The sequence below is a fragment of the Capronia epimyces genome (assembly GCF_000585565.1).
Source record: "Capronia epimyces CBS 606.96 chromosome Unknown aczIQ-supercont1.4, whole genome shotgun sequence".
Taxonomy (NCBI): Eukaryota; Fungi; Ascomycota; class Eurotiomycetes; order Chaetothyriales; family Herpotrichiellaceae; genus Capronia; species Capronia epimyces.
In genome coordinates, this window is record NW_006912907.1 from 294267 (window position 1) to 320755 (window position 26489).

General features: G+C 53.4%; 11 protein-coding genes across 11 annotated transcripts; 5 read left to right on the top strand and 6 right to left on the bottom strand.

Annotated features, from left to right (window-relative positions):
* Nucleotides 1-461: 461 nt before the first annotated feature.
* On the top strand, nucleotides 462-2195 carry A1O3_04724 (uncharacterized protein; the record flags this gene model as incomplete). The annotated part of the gene is made up of 2 exons (XM_007734852.1): nucleotides 462-1192; nucleotides 1439-2195. 2 exons carry the CDS (start codon nucleotides 462-464, stop codon nucleotides 2193-2195), a joined length of 1488 nt encoding a protein of 495 aa, XP_007733042.1.
* A 411-nt stretch (nucleotides 2196-2606) lies between these two features.
* A1O3_04725 (primary-amine oxidase) lies at nucleotides 2607-5031 on the bottom strand (the record flags this gene model as incomplete). Its single annotated transcript, XM_007734853.1, has 5 exons — nucleotides 2607-2682; nucleotides 2846-2926; nucleotides 3015-3215; nucleotides 3332-4546; nucleotides 4619-5031. The coding sequence occupies 5 exons, from the start codon at nucleotides 5029-5031 to the stop codon at nucleotides 2607-2609; spliced, it is 1986 nt and encodes a 661-aa protein (XP_007733043.1).
* A 572-nt stretch (nucleotides 5032-5603) lies between these two features.
* Nucleotides 5604-6979, top strand: A1O3_04726 (uncharacterized protein; the record flags this gene model as incomplete). Its single annotated transcript, XM_007734854.1, has 5 exons — nucleotides 5604-5672; nucleotides 5745-5846; nucleotides 5916-6083; nucleotides 6156-6244; nucleotides 6343-6979. The coding sequence occupies 5 exons, from the start codon at nucleotides 5604-5606 to the stop codon at nucleotides 6977-6979; spliced, it is 1065 nt and encodes a 354-aa protein (XP_007733044.1).
* A 361-nt stretch (nucleotides 6980-7340) lies between these two features.
* A1O3_04727 (uncharacterized protein) lies at nucleotides 7341-8672 on the bottom strand (the record flags this gene model as incomplete). The annotated part of the gene is made up of 3 exons (XM_007734855.1): nucleotides 7341-7719; nucleotides 7820-7942; nucleotides 8026-8672. 3 exons carry the CDS (start codon nucleotides 8670-8672, stop codon nucleotides 7341-7343), a joined length of 1149 nt encoding a protein of 382 aa, XP_007733045.1.
* Nucleotides 8673-9233: 561 nt separating this feature from the next.
* A1O3_04728 (uncharacterized protein) lies at nucleotides 9234-11990 on the top strand (the record flags this gene model as incomplete). The annotated part of the gene is made up of 11 exons (XM_007734856.1): nucleotides 9234-9377; nucleotides 9471-9543; nucleotides 9623-9724; nucleotides 9848-9971; nucleotides 10036-10049; nucleotides 10113-10141; nucleotides 10267-10325; nucleotides 10434-10549; nucleotides 10698-10948; nucleotides 11094-11335; nucleotides 11543-11990. 11 exons carry the CDS (start codon nucleotides 9234-9236, stop codon nucleotides 11988-11990), a joined length of 1602 nt encoding a protein of 533 aa, XP_007733046.1.
* A 1156-nt stretch (nucleotides 11991-13146) lies between these two features.
* A1O3_04729 (uncharacterized protein) lies at nucleotides 13147-14825 on the bottom strand (the record flags this gene model as incomplete). Its single annotated transcript, XM_007734857.1, has 4 exons — nucleotides 13147-13350; nucleotides 13698-13969; nucleotides 14232-14448; nucleotides 14643-14825. 4 exons carry the CDS (start codon nucleotides 14823-14825, stop codon nucleotides 13147-13149), a joined length of 876 nt encoding a protein of 291 aa, XP_007733047.1.
* Nucleotides 14826-15275: 450 nt separating this feature from the next.
* A1O3_04730 (uncharacterized protein) lies at nucleotides 15276-16271 on the bottom strand (the record flags this gene model as incomplete). Its single annotated transcript, XM_007734858.1, has 3 exons — nucleotides 15276-15636; nucleotides 15968-16021; nucleotides 16183-16271. 3 exons carry the CDS (start codon nucleotides 16269-16271, stop codon nucleotides 15276-15278), a joined length of 504 nt encoding a protein of 167 aa, XP_007733048.1.
* A 1079-nt stretch (nucleotides 16272-17350) lies between these two features.
* A1O3_04731 (uncharacterized protein) lies at nucleotides 17351-18334 on the top strand (the record flags this gene model as incomplete). The annotated part of the gene is made up of 2 exons (XM_007734859.1): nucleotides 17351-17620; nucleotides 17786-18334. The coding sequence occupies 2 exons, from the start codon at nucleotides 17351-17353 to the stop codon at nucleotides 18332-18334; spliced, it is 819 nt and encodes a 272-aa protein (XP_007733049.1).
* A 642-nt stretch (nucleotides 18335-18976) lies between these two features.
* A1O3_04732 (uncharacterized protein) lies at nucleotides 18977-19928 on the top strand (the record flags this gene model as incomplete). Its single annotated transcript, XM_007734860.1, has 3 exons — nucleotides 18977-19039; nucleotides 19156-19634; nucleotides 19778-19928. The coding sequence occupies 3 exons, from the start codon at nucleotides 18977-18979 to the stop codon at nucleotides 19926-19928; spliced, it is 693 nt and encodes a 230-aa protein (XP_007733050.1).
* A 292-nt stretch (nucleotides 19929-20220) lies between these two features.
* A1O3_04733 (uncharacterized protein) lies at nucleotides 20221-22134 on the bottom strand (the record flags this gene model as incomplete). Its single annotated transcript, XM_007734861.1, has 1 exon — nucleotides 20221-22134. The coding sequence occupies one exon, from the start codon at nucleotides 22132-22134 to the stop codon at nucleotides 20221-20223; it is 1914 nt and encodes a 637-aa protein (XP_007733051.1).
* A 1959-nt stretch (nucleotides 22135-24093) lies between these two features.
* On the bottom strand, nucleotides 24094-25867 carry A1O3_04734 (uncharacterized protein; the record flags this gene model as incomplete). The annotated part of the gene is made up of 4 exons (XM_007734862.1): nucleotides 24094-24647; nucleotides 24709-25235; nucleotides 25320-25653; nucleotides 25732-25867. The coding sequence occupies 4 exons, from the start codon at nucleotides 25865-25867 to the stop codon at nucleotides 24094-24096; spliced, it is 1551 nt and encodes a 516-aa protein (XP_007733052.1).
* Nucleotides 25868-26489: the final 622 nt, after the last annotated feature.

Genomic DNA, 26489 nt, shown 5'->3' on the forward strand with positions numbered 1-26489 from the left:
GGAAGAAGAAATGTGACGAGACGAAACCACAGTGTACGTTGCATACATGGCCTTCTCATTCTCAATCTAGGCACGATGGTTGTCTGGTGTCGTTGTCGTCATTAACGCCCTCTTCTCTGTGCATAGGCCGGGCGTGTCTCCGAACCGGCTACGTGTGTGAAGGGTTCCCGTCGGCTGTTGTATACACGGAACGAAGATCTTCGGCACAGAGTCCAAGTCCAAGTTATCACCGAGCCACGAATCCAAATCCAGATCATGATCAAGGCCCAGCACCATCGAACACTACCGATAAAAGTAGACTTACAAATACACCAAACACTGCCAATCCAGGCACTACTGCTACTACCACTACCACTACCACCACTACCAGTGCCGGTGCCAGTACTACTACACCGCGCGCAGTCCGACACTCTCCCAGACAGATAGAAGATGTCTTTGTCAGAGATATGATGACGGCCGACATGACCTTTGACTATGAGGCTAATCCAATCGCCACGCCTCAAATATCGCCCACGAGCTGGGAAATATCGCAGATGCTGGGAGAAGAAGACTTCGACCATTCTTTCTTCTCTCTGCCACTGGACGTATCGACCGTGTCTCTTGCGCTCACCGACGAAGCGCCCATGCCTGCGTCTATGTCGATACCCACGCAAATACAAGCACAAACACAAACACAGACACAAACAAAAGCAGTGCAAAAGCAGTCATCACCACCACCGACCATCCCAAGAGGGCTTCCTTTTCTGATCGAGGGATTGGATTCGCCAGTGCGGCAAAGACTATTCAAGCACTTTACCGACACGACCTCGTGGGTGCTGACCACTTCGACCACGGAAAACAACCCGTTCCTCAACAAGATCGTGCCTCGAAGTCTGCACGACCCGATGATTCGCGAGGCCCTTCTCTGCATCTCGGCATCACACCTGACGAAACTACAAGACAACCAGGACGTTGACATGGAGGCCGAGAAGCGACGGACATTGGAGGCGGCCGAGCAGGAGCAGGTGGCACGGCTGGAGCTGCTCAAGACGGCCAAACATCCGCATCCGACAGGAACGTCGCCGAAGCGGCCGGATCTGGATTTGGAGGCCATGCTGATTGCCGCGCTTCTCTTGTGTCTCTACGAGGTGTCCGAGGGCACCGGGGACATTTGCTGGCGGATTCGACTGGACACGGCTCGACATCTAATCAAGTGGGTGTTTTGTTTTGTCTTGTGTCCCTGTCCCTGTCCCTGTCCATTCTTACCTTTTGTCCCCTTTTTCCTTTTCGGATCTTCCTCTTTCCTCTCTTTCTCTTTCCTCTCGTCCCTTCTCTCCCACCGCACCGGCCGACTTTCTGTTAGCCGCTCCTTCCACTAGCAAACCCTTGGATTGAAATCTTCCATTCGACGCCAATAATCAAAATCAATGCACTAACTAGCCATATCTCCCCACTCCAGTTCCGACGTACAAAGCCTAAACGAACTCGCCATCGACCAATTCCTCCTCGAGTTCTTCTGGTACCACGACGTGCTGGCGCGGGTGACGGACCCAGGTCCGACGAGGCAGCCACTAGATGCTGGATGGGACGACCTCTTCTCCAGCCTGACTCTGACCTCGTCGAGCGGCCGGACTCCCGCGCCGGAAAGCCACACGATCGGGGCGTACGACGGGCTCCTGCACATGGTGGCCAAGCTGTCGGCGTTGCAGCAGAAGATCCACGACGCCGACGGCGCGCTCGACGGCATGCTCATCGCCGAGGCCATCGAGCTGTGGTCGGAGCTCGACCGGTGGCAGCCCAACATCCCCACGGGCCACGACGACCCCAAGCAGGAGCGGCTGGTGTGTTCGGCCTACATCTCGGCGCTGTTCGTGTGGCTGTTCGCCCTGGTCTACCCGACCGACATCACCAACCCGCGCGTGCAGCAGGTGGTGCGCGACGGCCTGGCCCACCTCGGCCAGATCAACTATCTGCGCAACATGGCCGTGCTGCTCTTCCCGGTCTTCGTCCTCGGCTTTGCCTGTGTCGATCGCGACACGCGCGCCCAGATCGAGTCCCATTTCCAACAGCTGATTGCTTTCAGCGGCTTTGGGAACGTGCGTTTGGCTCGCGACGTCGTGCGCCAGTGGTGGTTCGACTACGATAGCGGCAACGGCCATTCTTGGAGTTGGAGACAGCGCATGGAGTTGTACGGCACGACTTTGCCGTTGACATGACTTGGACCCTAAGCAGGACCATAGATTGAAATGTTCGTTGTTGTCTCTCAAATAGCTATGGCTACGGTTGGACCTGGCGAGAGCGTTAAGCCTTGGTTTTAGATTTCTGGGGGCCTAAGACATGGCAAATCGTACAAGTACAAACAAGTATGAATCTGTCTAATATAAGTATACAGCACTGCTGCCATAAATCTAACCATCACCTAGGTACAACTATACAGCAGCCATCACCCTGGCTTCTGGCCCAACCCCCTTTCTTAATTCAATTCAATGCAACACAATCTACATATGTACTCCGTATGCGTGCTTGATACTAATCTGGATATGGTCTGCCACAACTCTAACGCTGACCCTGACCCTGACACTCTACAGTCGTGGCCCATCGCAGCATCCATTTGTGCTCTTTGGGGTTTACAGCCGTGGCCCATCGCAGCTTTCATTCGCGGTCTTTGAGGTTTCAATCAACGTGGACCGATTGCTGGCTTGCCTGCTCAAGGTCAGTACAGATTGACGAAAGTAAAGTGAAATGAAATGAAATGTCCAACCTAGAGGCAGGGCTGGTATTGGAGGAAGGGAGGGAATGAGCGACGGCGCTTGAACAGGGCTGGTATTGGAGGAAGGGAATGAGTGACGGCTCGAACAGAACATACGTGGATGGTGGTACGTCGATGGCAGGATTCTTGGTGAAGAAGTTGTCTGGTTTCAAGGACACTCGGATGATCTCGGCAGGCCTGCGATTGAGTAGTTGGAGTTGGTCAGTATCAGTTCTAATACCAGTCGTAGGTAGAGGTCGACGCGGAACCGTATAACTGAACTTACATTACAGGAAAATCTTCGCAACGCGGAACGTGTTGCAGGCCGAACTGCACCCAAACCACCAGGTCTTCATCAACCACGGAATCTTGTCGAGCAGCCCATTTCCGTACGCCGGTGGTCTGTCGATTCTGGTTGGTGTATTGGCCGCCGGCGAAGAGTTCGTGGTCGCGGTATTTGGTCACATAGATGGAATGGTCGGCGAAGCTGGTCCAACATCATTCAATTAGCAGGGGTCGGTGTAGTCTAGAAAAGAGGGAGAAGGAAAAGAAGGAAAAGTAAAGAAGGCAGAGAAAAAGAAAAGAAGCAAAAGAACGACTTACTCGGCCCTCTTGTAGTGGAAACTGTCCTCGTCAGCGAGCAGCGGCTGCATTGGCGGGACGCGGATCTTGTAGGCCGTCTTTTTCAGGTTGACCGGGTTCACCTTGGAGCTCTCGATCATGTAGACGCGGTTCATGGACGATTCGAGATCGTAGCCTCCCGAAGTCAACACGGGCCGGCGGTAGGCGATGTAGCCATTGCCATGCGGGTTCGATTTCGGGTCTCTTGGAAGCGGCTTGGTCTCTTCGTAGACGAGCGAGTTCTTGCTGTCTCCGTCCAATTCCGGGTCGATGCGGAGAGACAGGATATGCTGGTGGTAGGCGGCCAGAACGCCGTCATGCACCACGGTGCCCCAGGGGACGTGGACGCCCGGGTCGATGGGCTGGGTGGACAGAATGCCGGTGGCGCGGACCTCGTAGGTCATCTCGCCGGCCTGGTCGAAGACAAAGGCGAGAATGTACTCGTAGTTGGACACGGTGATGATGGACTGAAGCACCAGCTCGCGCTTGCGCACCAGGGCGGCGCGGTTGGTGCGGTAGTTGGTGTGTTTCCACAATAAGCCGGCATCCTGCTCGTGGATGCACACGGCGTTTCGCTTCCACAGCGGCCGGCCCTCGTCGTCGGCGATCAGGCCGTCCTGGTACGCAATCGCGCCCAGGCAGTCACAGCCCAGCTTGAGATCGTTGGCCATCAGCCCGGCGCCCGTGTCGCCCAGATCAAAGGCTTGCTTCTTGTGGAACGGCGGCCGGGGATCCCCATACGGCACGGACATGTCGCTCAGCGACACGCGGTAGAACAACGCCCGACCGTCGTAGCTGACCTTGTGCAGCACCATGCCTTCCCGGTAGTTGAAGCTGAGCCGGAACTCCCACTTCTGCCAGCGAATCACGTCGTCCGACACCGTGAACGACGCCCCCTCCGGCTGCTGCACCACCAGGGGCTTCAGATCCGTCCGCAGCGGCGCGTTCAGCTCGGGGATATACTCGTTCGCCGCGGTCAGTCGCTGCGGTTCGGTCGGTGTCGGCTTGGTCTCAAACCCCGCCCCGGTCGGAAGGTACTCGATCCGCGTCACCGTCATCGTCACCGTGTCAAACACCGGCGAGAAGGACAGCGGGTGGGCATAGTGGTTGCTGTCGGGCTCGTGGCTGTGCTCGGGAGCCCGGAGGTACATGTAGCATTGGTACTGTCGAACATCGTCTGCCACCCCGTCCGCTCCCCTTGATGGAGTGTCAGCACAAAAACTTATAATTCAGGAATTCTTGCCTGTTGATTAACTCAACTCGACCTACCAGATCCACGGGTCGCAAACCACCGTTGCCCCCGGCGGAAGTTGTAATTTCTTGATCTCCGCCTGCACTCGGGGATCGGCCAGCGTGATTCTTTCGGCCTCGAGGATCTCGGCGTCGTCGCATGGACCGTGGAATCCCGCCGGCACGCGTTGGTTGGATTCCACCTGACGCTTGGTGAGGTTGACCACCGTCTCGTAGAAGAAGCCGGTGCCCTTGATGTAGTAATTCACCCAGGCCCGACGCGGAGGAACAGTCTGGGTCGTCTCGAACATCTTCATCTCCTCCTTGCTGGGTTCGTGTAAGGTGATGCCCTTGAACCGGAGCCTCTTATCGTCGCCATAGCCCCCACATATGAGTCCCGAGCACAGAAGAATCTCTTTCTCGGTCAGAGAGCTCAGCGGGTGGCGCGACATGGCGAGAGAGTCGACGTGACCGATTCGATTCGATTGCAAATCCAGACGAATATAGGAACAGTCACAGTATTCTTCTCAGTTCAGCTCAGTTCAGGGGAGACTCGATCTAGAACAGAACACGAAGAATCCAACCGTGGGGATTATAATGCTTATGGTAGTGATACAATTCAAGTCAAGTAGTCTGATCATTTCCAAGCCCTAAACTTCACTACAGCAATTCAATCAGCTATGGCTAATAGGTAATAGCTAATGGATCATCCTATCTCATTCAAGAGTCACATGTCATCTGGCGGCTAGCCATGTTCCAAGCTCAAGCCCACTTCTCTTATCGTCAATTTGGCGGTTGGTGTTGGTGTTGGTGTTGGGCGGGTCGCGCGGTTCGCGCGCGCAAGGCTGGTGGGACATATTCGGTTCTGTGGAAGTCCCGTCCAGAGGGAAAAGTACTTGCTGCACATGCAATATCAAAACACTCAACCCCAGAAGGAGTAATTAGGCATTGGTGCCCTATCGATCATTGCAATAACGTCGGTACAAACCAACTCAAATTTGGGTCAACAAGGCTGGGTTGGAAGATGGCGGTTCCCAAGCATTTCACCGGCTACGGCTCGAAGTCGGCGAGCGATTGGCAGAATCTCGGGAAGGTGAGATGTGATATGCCACGGTCCTAGAAGACGTCCCCTTGCTGAAGAAATGCAATCCTGACCTCTCGGCAGATCGAATTCGAGCCCAAGCCATTCGAAGAGTACGATGTCGACATCAAAGTCCAGTTCTGTGGTGTTTGCGGCTCAGATCTGCATACATTGAGTGGCGGCTGGGTAGGAGAACAAGACCTGGACCTCAGGGCTGATGTCTGAGGCAACGCGACTAATCCATTCCGGTGTCAGGGCGGAACCATGTATCCTTCGGTCGTCGGTCACGAGATTGTAGGCGAAGCGGTGCGGGTGGGAGATAAAGTAAAGTCGGTCAAGGTTGGAGATACAGTTGGCGTCGGCCCCAATGCCTGGAGCTGCGGTGACTGCTCGTCCTGCCAGAGAGGCTTGGAGCAGTACTGTGTGAGTCTGAGTCTCTTTTGCAAGAACTTTACTTGACCTATGGCACTCGACACTGACGTGCCGGTGCCACAGCCTGATCTGGTGGAAACATACAACTTCAAGTACAAAGACGGGTCGAGGTCCTGGGGCGGCTATTCCAACTTCGCCCGTATCAACGAGAGGTAAGTCGAAGCCAATGCCAATGCCAACGTCAACGTTCCGTCCTTGATGCCGCCACTCCCACTAGCCCTCCGGTCGTTACTGATGTTGTCTTGTCCAGATTTGTGTTCCCCGTCCCAGCGGAGATCCCGCCGGCGGAAGTGGCCCCTCTCTTCTGCGCCGGCTTGACTGTCTTTTCTCCCTTGAAAGCGAACAAGATCGGCCCTGGGTCGCGGGTCGGCGTAGTCGGGATCGGAGGATTGGGTCACTATGCGGTCTTGTTCGCCAGTGCCATGGGTGCTGCTGTGACGGCGATCTCGCACAGTCCGCGCAAAAAGGACGATGCGACCAAATTGGGTGCCACGTCGTTTGTGGTGACATCCGAGCCGGGCTGGGAAGAGGCACACACCAGGAGCCTCGACTTGATTCTTTGCACGTCTTTTGCAAAGGACATGCCGTTGAAGGAATACCTGGCCCTTCTGGACGTCGGAGGCTCGCTGGTCTATGTCGGGATTCCCGAGTCGGATCTTCCACCCCTACCTCCAACACTCATGGTCGGAACTAATTCAGCCCTGAGAGGGTCGAATACCGGCAGCAAAGACGACGTGCTGGAGATGCTGGAATTGGTCAAGGCAAAATCCATCCGGAGCTGGATCACCGTTCATCCGATGAGCCAGTGCGCCGAGGTTGTGGAAAGACAGAGAAATGGTGAGGCCAGGTTCCGATTCGTGCTGAAAATGGATGGTAGCTTGCCATAGGCGTAACTTGGACCGGTCCGGACTGGACGGTGGTCTTTACATTAAGGAAATCAGAATCAGGATAGAGAAAATTCAAGATAACACTTTGCACAAATGAGCTTCGTGGGGCCTATTAACTCCAGTCGTCCCTTCCATGGCATGAATTGCACCCTACCTTCAGGTTGCTCCTGGCTGGCAGCAGCATACCTTAGCCGCCACTTTTTTCTCTTTTCTATTTTCTATGGATTCTTTGAGTTCTTTGGATTCTGATCGGTTTGGGAACATGGCAGCAAGCTACAGTATCGTAGACCGTGCCCATGAAAGCGCCGGAAGAAAAGTGGTGGGCAGGCGAAGAAGCCCAAGCCCAAGGTCACTCAGTATTCTACGCACTATCTGTATCTGTATGTTCCAGCTGCTTTTTGCACCAGCTTTCCACCACTTCTCCCCATACATCCCGGCCCTTGTATTTAGCCATACTTTCCGGCAATGCATTGACAGCCCCCAGAAACTCTCGAATGCTGTCGGGCTCGTCCTGTAGATCGACCACCGGCGTGAGATAGGTGCGCACCGTAAACAGGACGGCGCCAGTCTTGGGCAGACGTCGTAGGGTTTGTCGCTCGTGACGGATGCGAATGTCCTCGATTTTCGGAGCGCTGAGCATCGAATTTGCAAAGGGCTCCTGCTGGAACATGGCATTGTTGGTTTGCAGGAAGAAGTTCTGCCTCATCACGATGTCGCCCGGCTTCATACGGAGGAAGAATCTAGGGTGGTTTATGTCATGTCAGAACTCCGGTCTTGTCTTTCCCTACTAATAGTAATAGGAGCCACTCAGGTACTCAAGCATGACATGGCATTGCTCACCTCTCCACTGACAACCGCAGCTTTTCTTCCCAGAGCGGGACGGGACCATGGATCTTCCATAGTGGCCACCCAATCCGTTCTTTCAGATACCACCCGGCCGGCGCCATGCTGAAACTTGCCGAGCTGCAATACGTAGCACATCAGCGTCAGGGCCAAGATAGAGGGGTAGGGGTAGGGTTGTCCTGGAGAGGGAGAGGGAGCCTCACAGATAATACTGGTCGGGTTCTGGACCAAATCCTTGCACCAACAGATTCAAATCCTCCATGACCAGCTGAGCAGCAATCTCGAGGGGGTGAAGTTCGTATGGGGCTGTGATTTTGAAGCTCAAGTTCGTCAGGCCGTTGTAGATGTAACCATCCTTGCCCTCGGGACGGTAGAACAGGCTGGGATATCGCCGGGTGAGATAGTCGACCACCGTGTCGAGAACTTCAATGCAAGCCGCCTCAGACCCGTGCAGAAGCTGCATGACCTCGGGCCGGCTTTCAACCAATAGTTGTCGCCGTAACTCCTGCTCCTGCCAGTACTTGTTGTCGAGGTCGAGCCACTCCTCCGGCTTGACTTTCGACACCCCCATGGTCATGGCGAATTTCCCAGATCTCCATGGCCGGTACGGATGTGGCGGTCTCGTGGCGACATCAAAGTCTAGCAAAGGGTGAATCTCACTCTCGCTCTCGTTCTTATTCTCGTGGGGAGGGTTCACTGTCTCTGTCGCCGTCGCCGTCGCCGTCGCCGCCTTTGGTGTGAGTACTCGAGGGATGGCGGCTGCGGTGATGAGGCCCAGGGCAATCACCACCAGCCCCAGGTTCGGTAGCAGCCAGGACAAACCCTCGTGCAACAGGGAATCCATGGCCATGGCTATGGCGATGGCTACAGCCAACAAGGCAGCATGACCAGGCTTTTGTATCATGGCCGACGCCTCACTTGTTCTGCCTCGATGGTCCAGGGACCAGGCTCTATGTGATTGGTCGGGGGGTCCACCATTCCCCCCAAAACAGAAGCGCCCGCGCGCGAACCGCCGCAAGCGCCACTATTCGAACTCGAATTGCGCTGAGATAAGGCTTGACCTCGATGGAGCTTACTGTCAGATCTCTTTGCGCCATTACTGTTCATCTTCGAAATCGACGCTGCCTCAGTCGCTCTTCATGCTGAGCGAGGGCGAGGGCGACAGTGATAAGAAGGATGGCTACGGTCACTCACGCAGATAAGGGGGCTTCTTGGGCTTAGGCTTCTCGAGTCAGCTATAAATCCAAGTGCATCCGATACGGGATCCGTGGTTCCTAAGCGTGCTAAAGATTGCTTCTTCCTTGCCGCATACATCGTCTTGTCTATAGACGCATAGACTCCCCCCTCATGATTGCGAAGACGAAGACGAGCTTATACATCTTCCCTGGGTCAAGTGGAGAAATCGAAAACAATGTCAACCGCTTCCGGACGCGACGAGATCGCCATGAAGAGTCAGCTGCCGGCGCACCTGGTGGCGTTGGATCAAACAGAAGAAGGTCAAATGCACGACGTCGATGCCGATGATGCTGTACTGGCCCAGGCCGGATATGCGCAGGTAAGCAGACTATTACTGTGACCGGTCGAACGAGCAGGCCTTTTTCTTTTCTTTTCACCGCTGTCACCTAACATGGTTGAATCGAATCCTTAGGAATTCCGTCGCGAATTCACACGCTTCTCCACGCTCTCCTACGCCATCCAGATCATGGGTGTTCTCGGCTCAGGTTCGTTCCTTCTGTACTTACTCTGGTGAACATCCCTTTGGTATGGTCTATCAAAAGCTGAGACCGAGTTGTTCAACAGTCGGTGCGACATGGTCGACACCCTTGGCGGCCGGTGGCCCTGCAGCGGCTGTCTGGTGTTGGTTCTCGGGCTCTTTCTTTGCTCTGTGTATTGCACTGTCAAGTAAGTCGTGACACAATCCCAATGCCCATTCCCATCCTCCCATTTGTCTTGGCCACGGGGCGTTGCAACCCGGCTGGTGGAAGTTTCATGTTGATCAAGACACTAACACTGTATGACTTGAAGTCGCCGAGCTGGTCAGTGCCTATCCCACGTCTGGAGGCATGTACTTTGTGTCCAAGCATGTCTTCCCCGAGAAACATGTACCTGTTGCCGCCTGGGTCATCGGCTGGTCCAATCTACTCGGCCAGTAAGTCCTCCACGTCCTCAAAATATCAATATCCCGAGTCGAGATGCTGACACGACATGACCAGGACGGCCGGTGCTGGTAGGCTTAAAATCCTACAGTCATCATGGTTGGCCAGAACTGACTGAGAATTGAATTGATTAGCGAGTGTCTGCTATGGGGTGGGACAAATGGTATGTACAGGCCCTGCACCTGCACCTATGCTTTCCTTCAATGTCCTTTCATTCATTCATGCCTTGTCCACTAGTCCAGTATCCAATATCAACCCGCTAACATTGACTCCTGCACCCATCCATAGATGCTTGCCATGGCCGCAATGGGATCCGTCCAGGAAGACGGCACTCAAACATACGTTCCGTAAGACAAGACGCAGATGCAGCCTGACCTCTGACCTGGCAGGATCTGTTTGAAAGAGATCGATCCTGGACCTGGACAATGCTAACATAGTTTCCTGTCCGACTCCAGAACCGCTGAGCATACTGTGGCCGTCAGCATCGGTATCTGTGTTCTGTCCGGGGTAGCATGCTCGTTCCCTTCCAGGACACTCAACACCATGATCCGATATTTCACTCCCATCAACTGTCAGTATATACATACACCGGGCAGGCTACACTACACTATGCCACACCACACCACACCACACCACACCACACCCATTGATGAATACGTTGACGAATTAGTACGTTGTGATGGTTCGGGTTAGCTGACACATGTGCATTCCAATCATAGTGATCGCCTCCGTGGCCATTACGATAGCCCTGCTCGTGCTCACGCCCAACAAGCTCTCGGCCAGCGACGTGTTCGTCAACATCACCGACGGCTCTGGCTGGGACAGCAAAGGGTTTTCGTTTTTCCTCGGCTACCTCAGCGTCGCCTGGACCATGACAGACTACGACGCGACGGCCCATCTGTCTGAGGAGCTGCACAACGCAGCCATCAGTGGGCCCGTGGCGATTTTCCAAGCCGTGGTGGTGACATGGGTGAGTGAGGCGACAATCTACAGATAGGACTATTTCAGTGCAGTACGGTGCAGTACAGTACTATCAGTATTTTGTGCAGTGCAGCACAGTACTATCAGCATTTTGTCTCTAGATCAGAGCTCAAGCTAACGTGACGCCATGCTAGGTGTTCGGAGTGATGTTGAACATCGCATTCGGATTCTGTGCCGGCGACGTGTCCGCCACACTGAGTTCGTCGTTCGGCAATCCCGCCGCCCAGATCTTCTTCAACGCTGCCGGCAGGAAGGGCGGGATTGGAATGTGGTTCTGGGTTGTGCTGGTCCAGTTCTTCACCGGCATCACCGCCATGCTTTCAGACACACGGACATTCTTTGCGCTTGCTCGGGACGATATGTTTCCATTATCGAGGTAAGTGAGAGGAGTAGAGTCGAGTCTGACTCTGATCCTGACCCTGATCTGACCTGGCCTACGCACCGCATGAATCGGCTTAGTTCAGCTCAGCTCATATCAGCTCAGATCAGACTCGACCCGACTTGACCTGACCTGACCTGGCCCGACTTGACGGGATGAGAGATACGAAATGAGACATGAGAAACTGACGAGTGAATGATACAGCACTTTCCGCAAAATGAACAAATACACCCAGACGCCCCTGTACAGTGTCTGGACGGTCGTCTTTCTCTGCTGCATCCTCAACCTGATCGCCCTGGGCAGCACCCAGACCATCAACGGCATCTACGGCGTGACCGCGCCGGCCATGGACCTGTCGTACATCGCGGTGATCGCGGCCAGAATGTACTATCACAAAGAACGGCCCATCACGCCCGGTCCGTTCCGGCTGGGCCGGCTGCAGAAGCCGATCAATGTGATCGCCATCGTCTGGGTCCTCTTCATCTCCGCCGTGCTTTTCTTCCCGCCCGTCCACCCGGTCACCGCGGCAAATATGAACTATGCCGTGGCTGTGGCGGGAGTCATTGTCATATTTGCCTTGATGTGGTGGTATATGCAGGCGAAACGGTCAGTACACACATACCCCAGAAACTCCGAGTCCCCGTTTTGTTAGTACTAGTACCACTACCGCTACCACTGCCACTACCGCCAGCACTACCATCGTACTACCCTCAGTACTTCCCTTCCTACTATCATAGTACCTACATGCTCGGCAGAGTACCAAACTGACTATCTCAAACGCCACAGGTACTATATTGGCCCCAAGCCCAACATCGGTGAAACTGGAACGTGATATTGATCTTGATCTTAATCTTGTCAGAAATCGAGGGACGAGGGAGCATTCTGTCAAAGGTTGAAATGTTCCAAGTTGGTTATCAAAGGGGTATGCGGAGACTATATAGTGTATAGTATGCCCAAACCAGCCTTCTGGTTAAAGAACAAGGCTGGGAATGTGCCTAAGTTTTACATATTCCTCATTCCCCAGCCTCGACTATCGACCTCCTCTAGACTATTTTTGATTCACCTATTAGGTGCCTATTACCTGTTACCTATCCATATATGAGACCGAGGTACCGGTCCTCGGTCTTCTATGCTGTGGCATTGGCTGACTGGATTGTACTGTTGACAAATAGCAAAGGTGTCCATGACCGGCTGTACTGTTCAAATATCAAAGGTGGCTATGGCTGACCAGTCAGGGGCCCTTTTGATCGTTCATAGAGAACAGAGAACAAGAGACCTTTCTTACCAATCACTGCCACTGCCGTCGACGGTGACATGTCTCATAAGACTTAGGACTAGGACTACAGTAATAAGTAATAACCATAAAACTATAAGACTATAAGACTTGAAGATTTGACGATGCGATGCCCACCCACCCACCTGTAGAGCAGCCCTCGGCCTCGAAAAGTATAGATAATAGATAAGTGTAGTAGTAGTAGTAGTAGTAGTAGTAGTAGTAGTAGTAGTAGTAGTAGTAGTAGTAGTAGTAGTAGTAGTAGTAGTAGTAGTAGTAGTCGCAGCATCGTATTGCATTGCATTGTATTGCAATGTGTGACGGTTATATACACCAAGTAGCTAATTCACGAGTGAGTTAGTTACTTCGTCCTTTTTGGTGACCGTCGTGGTGTAACGGTTTGGGTCAACCGTGACACATTGCATTGTATTGCATTCTCCATGCCTAGGCACCAGCACCGTCATCAGCACCAGCACCAGCACCAGCACCAGCCACTCATTTCAGCCACTCTAGATACCCTTCAACACTACTACAATCAAACCACCTCGGACGACTTGGACTTGGAGCCTAGCCCCGGCTCTGCCTCTGACTTTATATACTCGATTGTCTCCGCCTGGTCCACACCCTCGGCCCCGGCCTCATCCACCTTCGTGGCGGCGTCGGCGCCAATGTCGGCAAGCTGGATCTGTACCTTGACTCCGAAGGCGCGGTCGACTTCTTCCAAGGTCAAGCCTTTGGTCTGGATGGGTTGGGACGAGGTTAGTAAGTAGAATATAGTATAGCTGACATAAGAGATCAAACATGAAGACAAGCATGAAAATGTAAAGACAAGATATGAAAACATATAAATATAAAAATATAAAGCCGTCAAGACCAGATACAAAACATGAAAATATAAAAACACGAAAATATGAAAACATGTAAATATAAAAATATAAAGACGTGAAGACAAGACATAAAGACAAGCATGAAAATATAAATATAGACATCAAAACATGAAACACCAGCAAAGAGACATAGGGACATAAGCCTATCAATCAGAGCAGAGGACATTTCAACCCAGTACCACCAAAGCACATGACTCACCTCAGGAAAGAAGAAAAACACAATTGGAAAGAAGACGGCATTGCAGCCGATAAAGACGAAATTGAATTTCCAGCTGATCTTGTCCAGAGCCATGGGCGCGGTCTGGGTGAAGATGATGGTGATGGCGTTGGAGCAGAACAAGCCCATGGCGAAGCCCGGCGCGCGGATCTTGGTGGGCAGGATTTCCGCCGCGTATGCATATGGTGTGCCCGAGATGCATCCGAAGAAGAAGATGAAGATCATGATCATGGCGACGCCGCCTTTGCCGAAACCTGTTTTCCAGTTTTGTCAGTATGGACTTGTCTGTACTTGTGATCGTCACTGTAAATGCAGGTGGGATAGGACTGGTCGCCTAGCAGACTGACTGAGTACTACCACCCCTACCACTACCACTACTACCACTACCACTACCACTAGTCGTAGCGATAGTAGCAGTAGCAGAAGTAGCATAAGTAGCAGGAGTAGCAGGAGTAGCAGTAGTACCACTGTCACCTCCACCCTCGCTGATAAGAGAACTGTATGTGGTCGACTTACTAGTTAGACCCGTGTCCTCGTATTTGGCGGTACAGGCGGCAAAGATGGCGACACAGACGGACAGCACGACGAAACTGCTGAGGAAGAGCCATCGGCGGCCCACTCGATCGACCAACAACAAGCCCAGCAGACATCCCACCGTCAGGATGATTTGGAACACGCCGGCCATCAGCAGCGTCTGTTGATGGGAGAAGCCTAAGTTCGCATACAGCACAGACTGGCCAAGTTAACGGTTAGTTAGCCCTGTGTAAACGTAGCGTAACGTAGACAGTGAACATCTAGCAGTATGATCTCTCATAGGTGTAGACAGTAAAAATCTCATAGTCATGATCCCTCATAGATGTAGCGTTGTGTAGTGATGGAATAGGGGTTGTGAAGGCTCGTGTTAGGGCCCGGGGTGAGGTGACTAACCTGATACACCTGGATGGTTTGGGCGCCATTCGTCTGGAGGCAGGTCAAAGCCGCGACAGCGACCAGAATGCGGCGCAGTTGTTTCTTGTCCGTCAAGATCTGGAGTTGAGACTGACTGGCTCGCTCCCTCGCCTCTTCGGCCAGTTGGGCGGAAATCTGGAGGTATTCCTTCTCCCAGAACATGGGGTCGTGGTGGTCATCGTGGAGGCGTTTCAGGACAACGCGGGCTTCGGCGTGTCTGTCTCGTGAGATGACTGAGTGGAAATGGATAAACACGATTAGTCTCAATCTCAGTTTTGGACTACAGACCAACAAATCATTCATAATGTAAAAGAAAGTGTCATGCCCAGTGTCATGGCCAGCCTCATTGTTTCAAGAAGAAGCTGGTTGATTGACTTTGTTGGTAGAGAAAGAAGGGGAAGGAACACTTACGCCAACGAGGAGAGAAAGGAATGAAGAAACAGCCGATAATCAGCGCAATGGCCGGCAGCATCTGAAGAGAGATGGGAAAGCGCCTAGACGTCAAGGTCAGAGATCAAAATGAACAGAGACAGCGACACCAAACCCTTCACCGCCATGCACATGCATGACAAATGACATGTTTTGGCTTCCGTCTCAACTCCTAACTCTAGCTTACCATGAGAAAGCGGCATTGGTCGAGTAGCTGCAGGCGAAGCCAACCCACGACGCCAGTCCTCCGGCAGCCGAAAGCACCAAGAGCTGAAATGCCACCATGGCGCCACGTTCGCTCGGAGGCGCAATCTCGGACTGGTAGACATTGACCGTGGTCAGCATGACGCCGGATGCCATGCCGGCGATGACGCGGCCGACGAAAAAGACGGCTATATGTTGCGCTGCCGTCTGCATGATGGCGCCGACCAGTCCGATGAGGCCGCCGAGCTGGATCGATCGTTTCCTGCCCAGCCGTTGGGCGACGAAGCTGACGAGCACCAGGCCGAGAACGACACCTCCGAAGTAGCTGGAGCCAATAGCCCTGGGGAGATGGTCAGTAAAATGACAGACATAGATATAGATATAGACATAAAACAGAGGTAGAAATAGACATAAAGACAGACCAGACACAGACACAGAAACAGAGAGACAAGCAGCTATAGGTGGGTAGGGATAGAAATAGGGATAGGAGCCTAAGCCCTTGAGAATGGCTAATTAGGGAAGGTATTGGGATGGGGGCCTTGTAGGAACGGAAACGAGACCTCCCATCTCATCTCATCCCGAAGAAAGGATAGGAAACTTCCATCCCATCAGGATTCAGCACATTGGTGAGGAACTAGGTCTTGGGCATAGGCTATATCCTATATACGTACCCCATGACAGTCGCACTTGGCTTGAAATAGTCGATGAATCCGGATTGAGCGAACCTAGAGCCATGAAGTATCAGCAAGCAAGCACAAGCACAAGCAGCATTCACAATCTACAATCCACAAGGAGTATTCACAATCCACAATTCACAGGGTCAAGGGTTAGGGTATGGGTTAGGGTTATGGGTTGGCCTGAGACCTCCCAACTATTGTAAACTCACGTGGATGCAATGATGGCGGCGTCGTATCCGTAGAGGATGCTGCCCGACCCGGCCACCATGGCACAGCCCCAGTTGTAGAGGCGACCCATGGTTTGTCTTATCTTGTGGCCTTAGCCCTCGTTCTTGTCCTCGTCTTGTGCAAGGCAAATAGTGAACAATCGCAGTCGCAGTGGGTCGCAATCGCAACAAAAGTGCCTGGTTCAGGGGTCGGAAGTCAAAGCAAAGCAAAGCAAAGCAAAGCAGTGTTGAGGGATACCAGACACCAGAATATTTTTGTGGGTAGGTAGGTCTGCAGTGGCCGGACTATGGCCTTTTACAGTATGATCTACAGTCGACAGTCTTCAGTCAAGTCAAGTCTAGTCTACAGTACTCCGTACCCTACAGCCTCGGCCCCCAGTATTTGCATTGACGAAATTCGGCCGTGAGAGGATGCGGGATGTATGTGCGGAGTACAAATGTACATATGTAGGTCCTTTGGATCCAATGGATGCATCCATGCCCATCCACGGGGTATAGTACTAATAAGTAAGCAATGCTGAAGTTAGGCCGCACCACCCCCACGCCTCCGCAGTGCTACATAGGACGGCAACTTCAAGCTTACACATATGTACATACATACATACATGCTTTATACACAAACAATATATCTGTCCGCTCCGCTCCGTCGACACAACCGGCGCATCTCATCCTTCAAAGCTGCCAGTCCTAGTCGCGGCGAACTACTACTGAGTCTTTGGTCCGTAGTGATGATGATGATTGGGAACGGAACTGCCATGCCATGCCATGCCCGACCTATTACCTGTAGTGTGGAAATAGAACCAAGACCAAGACCAGAGAGAGATGCACGAAACCAAATTCGATCCATTCATTCCCCCCGTCGAAAGATATACGGCGTAAATGAAATTGTGATCGGATCTGATCTAACCCATCTTTAACATCTCCCCGTGTCCTTGTCTTTGTCCTTGCTCTGCTAGCGTCACCGTTATTCTCCGATCGCCAATTCGAACCACTTACTTTACAGATTGGTTGGTATCTCTTTCTAAGCTGCGGTCTTTTCTTTGTGCAGGCTCTACCCGCAAGAAAAAAGAAGAAAATAAAACGAAAAGCGAAAAGTGAAGAGGAAATCTCAACAGAAAAAATAAACCGACTCCCAAACCACCCACTCCCAATGGCGCCTCGACTGCCTGGTAAAGTGGCCCTCGTGACCGGCGCCTCATCAGGCATGGGTCGAGCAATTGCCCTGGCCGTGGCCGCCGACGGCGCAGCCGGCGTGGTCTGCTGTGACTTGAGACCTGAGGCCAATCCGGCCGGCTTCGAAGCCGACCTAAACATTCCCACGGCGGAGCTCATCATCCAGAGGGGCGGGAAAGCCTTGTTCAGAAAGGTGGACATTTCGAATCCCAAAGAACTCGAGGAGGCTTTTTTGGCCGGCGTCTCGGTGAGTAGTCAGACTCCCATTGTGCATTTCTGTTTTTTTTTTCCTGCTGTGATCGTGTTTGGTCGTTCCGCATGTTGAGATAGTTGGGCTCTGAAAAAAGTCCCGTTTGGTTGATTGAATTTCATTTTGGTCGATATAATTTCACTTTGGCTGACCTTGACCCAGGAATTCGGCCGCATCGACCTGGTAGTCAACTCGGCGGGCTACTGGGCGCCGTTCCGGCTTTTCGTCGACGAAGACGAGGAGCTGTGGAACAAGATGGTGTCGATCAACACGCTGGGCACGGCGACGTCGAACCGCCTGGCCATCCGGCAGTTCTTGAAGCAAGAATACGACCCGGCCTGGGGCTCGCGCGGCCGCATCATCAACATCTCGTCGTGCGCCGGCGTCGTCGCCTTTCCCGGCGAAGTGGCTTACTCGGCCACCAAGGCGTCTATCAACCACCTGACTAGGGCTGGAGCCATCGACCACGCGAAGGATGCCATCAACATCAACTGCATTGCGCCCGGCGCCGTCGCCACCGGAATGGCCCGCGCGAACTTCGAGAATCAAGATATCATCAAGCATATGAAGAAGGCGACGCCGTGGCCGCGCCTGGGTGTGGCTGACGATATTGCCGGCGTCGCTCTGTTTCTCGCCTCGAAAGAGTCGTCGTGGATGACGGGCCAGGTGCTAAATGTGGATGGCGGAATGACCTTGGGTGTGGCGCCTTGATGGGTGGTTGCACATGTATCTCGTTGATGGTTGGTTGCACATGTGTATGGTCCATACATACATAGTACGTACCTGCAAAGGAGGTGGAAGATGTACCTGACACCCGACAACCGGGATAGGATTCTCAAGCTGGAAAAGGAATGAAACTCCCTAGCCCTAAGAACTGAAATACCTATATTCCCGTTCAAACGCTGGCATTCTGCTGTATGTATTTGTAATGTTGGTGTTGAGGCGATGGGGACGGGGCTCGAATTTGGCTGCTGTTAACTGCTACTGTTGCTGTAGATGTTGGTTTCCTCAGCTATTTGACTAGCAGCAGTGGAACTACTGTACACTGTTCAGTGCTCTGCAGTTACGCCGAATCGGACGAATTTCACCCTCTAGAATGAAGATGCAGATGCAGCCGCCTAGAGGTATTAAGCCAGCAGAGCCATTCTAGTCTGCCCATCGAAAATCCTGCCCTTGAATGCAGCTGCAACAGTAAATTGAGTGGGATGATCATTTTCCTGCCCCAGGCTTCAATAAATAGGCCCCAGGTTCAATTGGCAGTGCCTATTGCCCAAGTTCGCAACCAACCCAATCCAATTCCATTCCATTCCACCGACAAAAAAATAGAAAAGCAAAGAAAAAGACAAACACACCATGACGAGCCCTCGTTTCTATGTCATTGCTCAAATCGACGGCGCGGATGGGTCCATGGCGAAGGTGAGTGAGAGTCATTTTTCCCTCTCTGCACGCCGCCGTGCCCACCAGCCCTACCCGCTAGGTGACCCCGTTGAAAACGAAGAGCTGGTACTGACCAAAGATGTGTTCCATGCCAGTGGAAAGAAAGACTTGTACCTCTGTGTGCTGTGTCGCGGACGGAGGCTCATGGATCCTCGTATTACTGGGGACAAGACCTTGACGGCGCGCCCGACAGCCTCTGGGGTCTCGAAGGCTACACGCACGCGGTCGGATTCTTTCTCGGCCATCCCTCCTCGGACATTTTCCAACGCGAGATGGCGCTGATCGACCAAGATCGACTGCTGCGGACCGTTCAAGGCTCCAACAGTCCCGACTATCATCTCCATCATTACGACCAGGAAGGAGGCTGGTTGAAGCGGCCAGACGACGCGGAGAGGGACTCCAAAACAAGCCATGTGGTCGTGCTCCACTACTGGGCGAAACCGGGCTCACGTCGCCGCCTGTTGCAGAGACTGGTGGACTTTGCGGAGGCGGAGGAGAAGAGGTCGTCGACCGTCCAAAGCTGTCTCGTGCTGCGGGAGTTGCTCGACTTTGACATGGCGACCTTGTGGTTAAGGTAAGTAAAAGTACAAACACTTAACCCTAACCCTAACCCTAACTTTGTTGCTACGCTTGATCAAGCCCACGACACTCGCCCTTTCCTCAACTTTCCCTTATCCTACCGCAAGCTCGGTTACTCACAGCCCATAAACCATACAGAACAAAAGATGCAGAGGGCTGGAAAAGCCTCCAAGCTTCCGAGGGTTACAAGACTCTCCAGGCCGATTTAAACCACGACATCATTGTCCGAACCGAAGTCCATCAATCGCAGTCTTTCAATGGCCACCTGGAAAAGGAGAAGGATATCTAGGGGTCCTGGATGAATACAACGGTGCGGTGCTGATTTCAAAAAGCAAAGCTTTATTCACAAGCCTGATGCCATCTGGGGAAGAAAAGGATGGCAGGAATGGTTGATCGTGGAAAGGTAAGACTCTCGAAGTACAATATCATTGAACATCCAGCCATTTCACGAAACTCCCGACTTCCTGGTCCGCCGTATTCAAGATGATTACAAGGCCTGAGATGCTTCTCGCGTCAGGAAAACTACTGTAGATAAGTCACTAGGCTAAGCATGGGTTTCACCGCCGCAGAGGGAGTCTTCATTACCCCAGTGGCCCCACGCTGTTGCCATAAGACCCCGAAAGTAGGCCATTAAGGTAGAGAGAGATATCTGCGTCCGCATCATAGTCAAAACTCATGGCGAACCCCATGGGTTCCATGGGCTGATTCGTTGGCGCGGCGGCGTCGAAATGCGCCGAACTGGGCACATGTCCACTGTGGGACATGGCGCTGATTTCAGCCGTCGAGCCGGAATGCACATCCAGCACGGGGTGTTCCATGCCGTTGGGGAGACCGGCATGCTCTCCGTCCACAACCGAAGAGCCCATCATCGGGTTCACTCCCGATCCGGTCAGATTCGGTTCTGTCTGATTGCTCATGTATGAAGAAGGTGGAGGTCGATGTCCCGTTGATTCGCCCGAGACGGCCGAAGTCTCGTGGATTCGACGCGACTGCCCTTGGGGCCGTGGTTGAAGGGTCGACGCCCTTCGACCATCAGCCTCAGCACGTCTCTCCGGGTGCAGCAAGTCGTCCAAACGATCTTCCAAAGAATCCAGGACCTGCAACAGCCCGACGGGGGTGTTCCAAAACCTGACAAACTGTTTGTACGTCAGGCGCAAGACATTGAATTTGCCCTCGGCCAGTTCCCGATTCGAGTCGGACGGCCCGAACTTCTTGTTGACCAGCTGCACCGCTGCAGCGAGCCAGATGGAAGTTGCAAGGAAAGGATTGACGTAACGAACATGCGTAGAGCTGCATCGGTTCAAAAGCAGGACAATGTTGTCAGAAGCCTCGACGTAGCGCTTGAGACCATCGGCATTGGGCCGGCGCGTGGTACATACCAAACCGGCTCCAGGATGGCGACTGGCTTCAAACGAGTCCAGGTCCACCGGTGGCTTCGATGGAGTGGATGGTTGGTCGCTCTTGTTAAACGTGTAGTAGTGGCATATCATAAACCTGGTGAGCTGTGCCAGGACATAGATGCTGTATTTGGTGTGGTGCAGCTTCCGGTGAACGGGCCCTTGACTGCGCTCGACGGCAGCAAAGGTTAGAAGTTCGTCGCGATATTGTAACGAGTCGGGCAAGGTGAGGAGGGTGCACTGTAGCGCATGTGAGATGATATTCAGTTCGTCTTCCACGCCATTGGAGGTGCCTTCTCCGTTGGCAGTAGTGCATGTGCCCGATGATGCCGCTAGGTTGGTGTATGGTGTTCCATCGAGGAATGCTTCGAGATTAGAGATGGTCTGCGCGGTGCGCATGAGCGAAGTCACCACAATCAGCCATGCTGTCGAACTTTCGTTTCGACTTTGCTGTAAGACTTTCCACCGGTCCCCTGGTTTGGAGGCCAAGAGACAGCTGGGATGGAACTTTTGTTGGAACCACAACCGATCCTCCACCGGGAGGTACGTTCTGCTCTGTGACCAGTTGAGCCCGGTCGGGACACCCCGGAGGGTGCTCGCAAATGTGTCCATCTCCCATATGGCCCACCAGGCCCGCCTGCGTTCTTCTTCGTCACTCCAGGCCGCAATTTCATCGGGAGTCGACGGGACATATTTATCGGGCTTGTTGGCGTCAACGCAGTGGATCTTCAGCTCGTACGCGACCCTAATGCAAGTCCCCAGCCATCGCCAGGCACGCCCATGGGCACCCTTGGTCAACTGAAAGAACGTGGTCAAAATGATGGACTGCAAGAACTCGAGTGGTGGGGTTTCATCGGCACACTGGGTCAAGGACTCCTCCTCAAAGCGCAGGGCGAGTTGATGAAAGTGGTCTGGACAAGGTACTTCGCTGGGAGATTCATTGATCGGATTGTGGGGGGTTTGATCCATCGCTTGATCCTCAAAGCGTGCCGAGAAGGAGCACATTGACGCCAACAACGCATTGAGGTATAGGGACGGCCCTGCGAGCCTTAACTTCTCATTGAAGGTGGGCTCATGGAATAAAGAGAAGGAGGTCATGTTGGCAAAATACGAATCAATTCTAAATCCGAGGTCAGTGAGTCGACGCGACAATCCAGAAGCCCTTCACTTACAATCGTTGCAGGAGGTTTGGGGTGATGTTGAGAGCATGGCAAGTGTGCAACATGGCATCAGAATTGCACAGAGGCAAACTGATGATGTCCCTGCCCGACTGTGGCTCGGTGGCTAATGGATCCCAGTCTCTTGGCCCGCTGAACTGATTGGCACTGCTTTGATGGTAATCTAACGCGAAGTAAGATGGATCAGGCACGGTGTCAGGCTGATTTGAAGTGGTCACTCCAGTTGTCACTGTCGTTTCCGGCGAAAGCGGTCTCTTGAGAGGCACAAATGGCTGCGGCATGGTGAAAGTCCCGGTGGAAGGACCGTCTGAAGACATCGAATGGTCATCTTCGGTACAAATTGAAATCCCCTCGACACGCTGCTCTGTCGATGCCGTTTCGTGGCCGGCCAGTCGGTCGCTTCCGGCGTAGTCTTCCTTTTTCCTCTTGGACAAGCGTGGCTTTTTCAGTCTCGAGCCTAATCGACATGCGACAATTCGGTTAGCGATGGCCCAGAAGACGAGAGGCAGCGGAGTGGAGAGCTCAGTACCAGTCTTGGGGCCCGGGCGGTGCCTTTTGGATGGATATGTACAGGTTTGACCGCTTTTCAGACAAAGGCTGCATGATGGAATTTTGCGATCGCTACAGCCACCACCGCCGTCGCGTCAAGTCAGCGATTGTAATGGACACTTTCATGCGCCGCCCTCAGAAGCAATATTTCTTACCACTTTGCTTTGCGCCTGGAACACAGAAATCAGCGAACCATCATTCATGAAATCGGTCAAGTGCTCTTCTCGCAGCAGATTTACGTACCGTCGGCAGGGCTGGCAAGAGAGGTCTGGCGTGCTTGAGTGTGATGTGGTGGTGTCTTCCTCCCGCTCCATGGTGGTGATGGTGATAGTTGAGGAAAATTGAAGTGTGGTGCGATCTCGCATGGTTCCCACCCAGTACTTGAGACAACTTCCCAACCGACTTTTCGGCCGCGGGGCCCCGCATGGAGTCGTGCGCCGAGCGGAAGGGCCCCAGAGGGAGATAGGGAGGAGAGAGGAGGGAGGAGGGAGGAGGTCGATTGCAATCGTCCGCAACATGGGCGCCATGACTGATACAGTAAGCGTGGACGACACAATTAGGCCGCAGGAGGCAACGGAAGGATGACGGCCTATCTTCATTGTCGCCAGCTGAGGACTGAGGACGGGCAGAGACCAAATGACAGGGCAAAGAAGCCGTGCGCCCAGAAGTAGCGGGGGAGAGGGCTAAGGGGCTTAGGGTTACACTAAGGCCTAGGCTAATAGTACATGTACTAATAGTAATAGCCGACCCATCATCCTGGGAAGCCCGCTAAGCTTAAGCCCCTAAGGGCCCCTAAGCCTCCCCCCAGAGACTTTCACTGCGTCACTGCGCAGGCGGGCCCAATAAGCCACACGTGAAATGGACTCACCGCCGCCTCCCCTGAACCTCTGAGTCCGCGACTTACATACGTAGTATTACTAATTTCTCTATCAAACCAGCACTAAAAGGTTAGTGGCTCTTGGCCCATAGCTACATTGGCGCAGTTGGGACGCTTATTTGGAATCACCATCATGATCATAGTACTAATTTAGTGCCTACATGTACCTAACCCAAGGTAGATGGGACTACGTACTCTCCGTATAGAGGAAAGATCTCCGGGGTAGTAAGGTACGAGTAGGTACGGAGCTCGTGCAGTGCTGTGTAATAGGCGTCTCTCATTTGATGTACTCACTACCCACAGTTCACCCACAATTCATACCTCCCCAAGTACTCGGTACCCAGTACCCTATCAGCGTGTCTCTGGCTCGATATCACTCAACGTCCTCTGTATTCTCCACCGCTCTGTGACCTGCGACCCTCGCAGGCGCATGCAATTCATTCAATCATGTCCCTAAGCCGACTGTTTCGGGATGCTGTGCAGTTCTCCCTCTCCCTCGACACGCTCAATCTCTCGAGTCTCGGTGGGGGTCTTGTCATCGTACTTGTCCAGTTGATCCATCTCCACCAAACCGTGACCGTCCTTGGTCAGGTGCACCACCACCGTGTCTCCAAACAGTTGACCAACTTCCTCCAGGGACAGGCCGGCCGTCTCAGGAAGAAAGAAATAGACCAGGACCACAGACACGACGTCGCAAGCCACCCAGACGAGATAGTACTTCCATCCGATATTCTTGAAGGCCGTGGGCGCCGGAGTGGTGTAGGTAATGGCGCCGATGAAATAGGTGAAGAAACACAAGCCTAGCCCTTTGGCCCTGAGGGTGGTGGGGAAGACTTCGGAACACCACACAAACTGGGTCGGATCCAGGAAGAAGCCATAACAGATGCCGAAGAGAAAGACGAAGAACAAGGCGGCGCCGAGCCCGGCCTTGTGGTCCGTTCCCACATATTGCCTCTGCAACAGAGCCTCGGCCAGGAGGCAACCTCCTGTGACAGGGAGACCAATCACTGGATGAGAAAGAAAAATCAGCACACTGCTCACCATCGATATGCAGATAGGAAGACTCACAAAACATTTTCCGCCGTCCCAGCCGGTCAATCGCGAACTGGTTGAAACAGTTGCCAGAGACTGCAACCACGACATAAAGGGCATACATGAGCAGGGGCATGGACCCTGTGAGATCAAGGCTCTGGCAGATGAGGACGACATAGTTGGTAATGCCGAGAATTCCGGCGGACTGCATGGCGAAAATGAGGAAGATGGTAAGAAGCGACCGCTTCCTCCAGGATGGACGGCGGAACATGTCAATGTAGCCGGATGAGATGGTCTTGTCGAATTCCACCTGTTTGACGATCTGAATATATTCCGCACGGGCGGCAGAGTCGTGGGCGTCCTCGGGATCGTGGTGGATTTTCCGGATGATCTCCCATGCTTCGTCGTTGCGATTCTTCCAGCTCAGATACCGGGGCGACTCGGGAAGCCACCAGACACCGGCCATGACAAAGATGGGACCAACGACAGCCAATGCCAGTGGAAGTCTCCACTGGACCGTCAAAGATTTGGCAAAATAGCAGGCATAGCCTACCCAAGCGGATCTGCGCCATGCCACCGTCAGCAAGTTTGGTTTCACCAGAGGGCTAAGGCTGCGTCGTCAGACGTCAGACAAGGGCTTGACTTACATGAAATAGCCACCAGCGAAGCCAACGGCGGTGAATGAGGCCATGGCACCTCGGTGACGTGGCGGCGCGACTTCGGCGATGTACAAGGGGACCAGAGAGAGTAGAATTCCCAGGCCAAAGCCATTAATGAAGCGGCACACCACCAGCATCGGCACGTCGACACTTCCTGCGAACAAGGCTGATCCCACGAGCGAGCTGAGGGCGGCGACGGCAAAACTGTTTTTGCGACCAATCCAGTCGGCGAGCCAGCCCTGGAAGATGGCACCGAAGGCAGCTCCCGCGGCAAACAGCGAATTGACAGTACCGATGATGCCCGCGGTGTAGCTGCTGTCGGCTGGCGAAAAAGTCAGGTCTGGGGTCTGAGGATGGTCTTGTCTCGCACTTCCATCCGGGGAAGGGGCAGGTCACTCACGATCTAGGTCAAAGTACAGGAAGAAACCCGGCATCCCGATGGAAGTACCGAAGACGGCATAGGAGTAGCCATATGAGTATGAGCCAAGGGCCACGAAGGCCACGATGAGCTTGTTATACAAGGTCACCCGGGCCATGATGGAAGGGGGGGTCCAATCTTGGGACGCCAAATGGTGTGAGTGTGTGTTGGATCGTACTGTACTGTGTACTGTGATCTCTGGGGGGGTAAATGGAAGAACTCGAACCTCTAGAGCAGAGCAGGGGGCACGCTGGTCCTATTTATGTCTCCTTGCTGTTTTGATGACTGGTAGCAATTTCTCTGGGGGGGCAGCCTCCCGCCTCCCGCCACCCCCAGTATGCATATGCGCGGAGTACGGAGTACGGGGTGAGCATACGGATACAGTGTTCTCCATGGATCGTGCGTGTCTACTCTGTGGTCGTGGTAGGTAAGGCACCCTGGTATGCAAGACGGCCAGCCTTAGCGCCATCCTGCCTCTCTGCCGGCATGGTCGCCGACTACGTCCAGACTAGCAGATGCGGCGCAATTAGCAGTCGTGAGAGCCAAAGCGAAAAGATCTGCGTCGGACAGATTGAGAAAACCCAAAAGAAGAAGCGCTGTACTTGCTGGGCGACGATCCTTGCCCCAGCTTCACACTTAACCCTAACCCTAAACCAAACCCAGCAAGCGGGATGGCCAAATTTCCCCGATTTCCCCGTGGGGGGGCGCGCTCAGGCTCTGTAAGCGGCCCATGTCAGCGC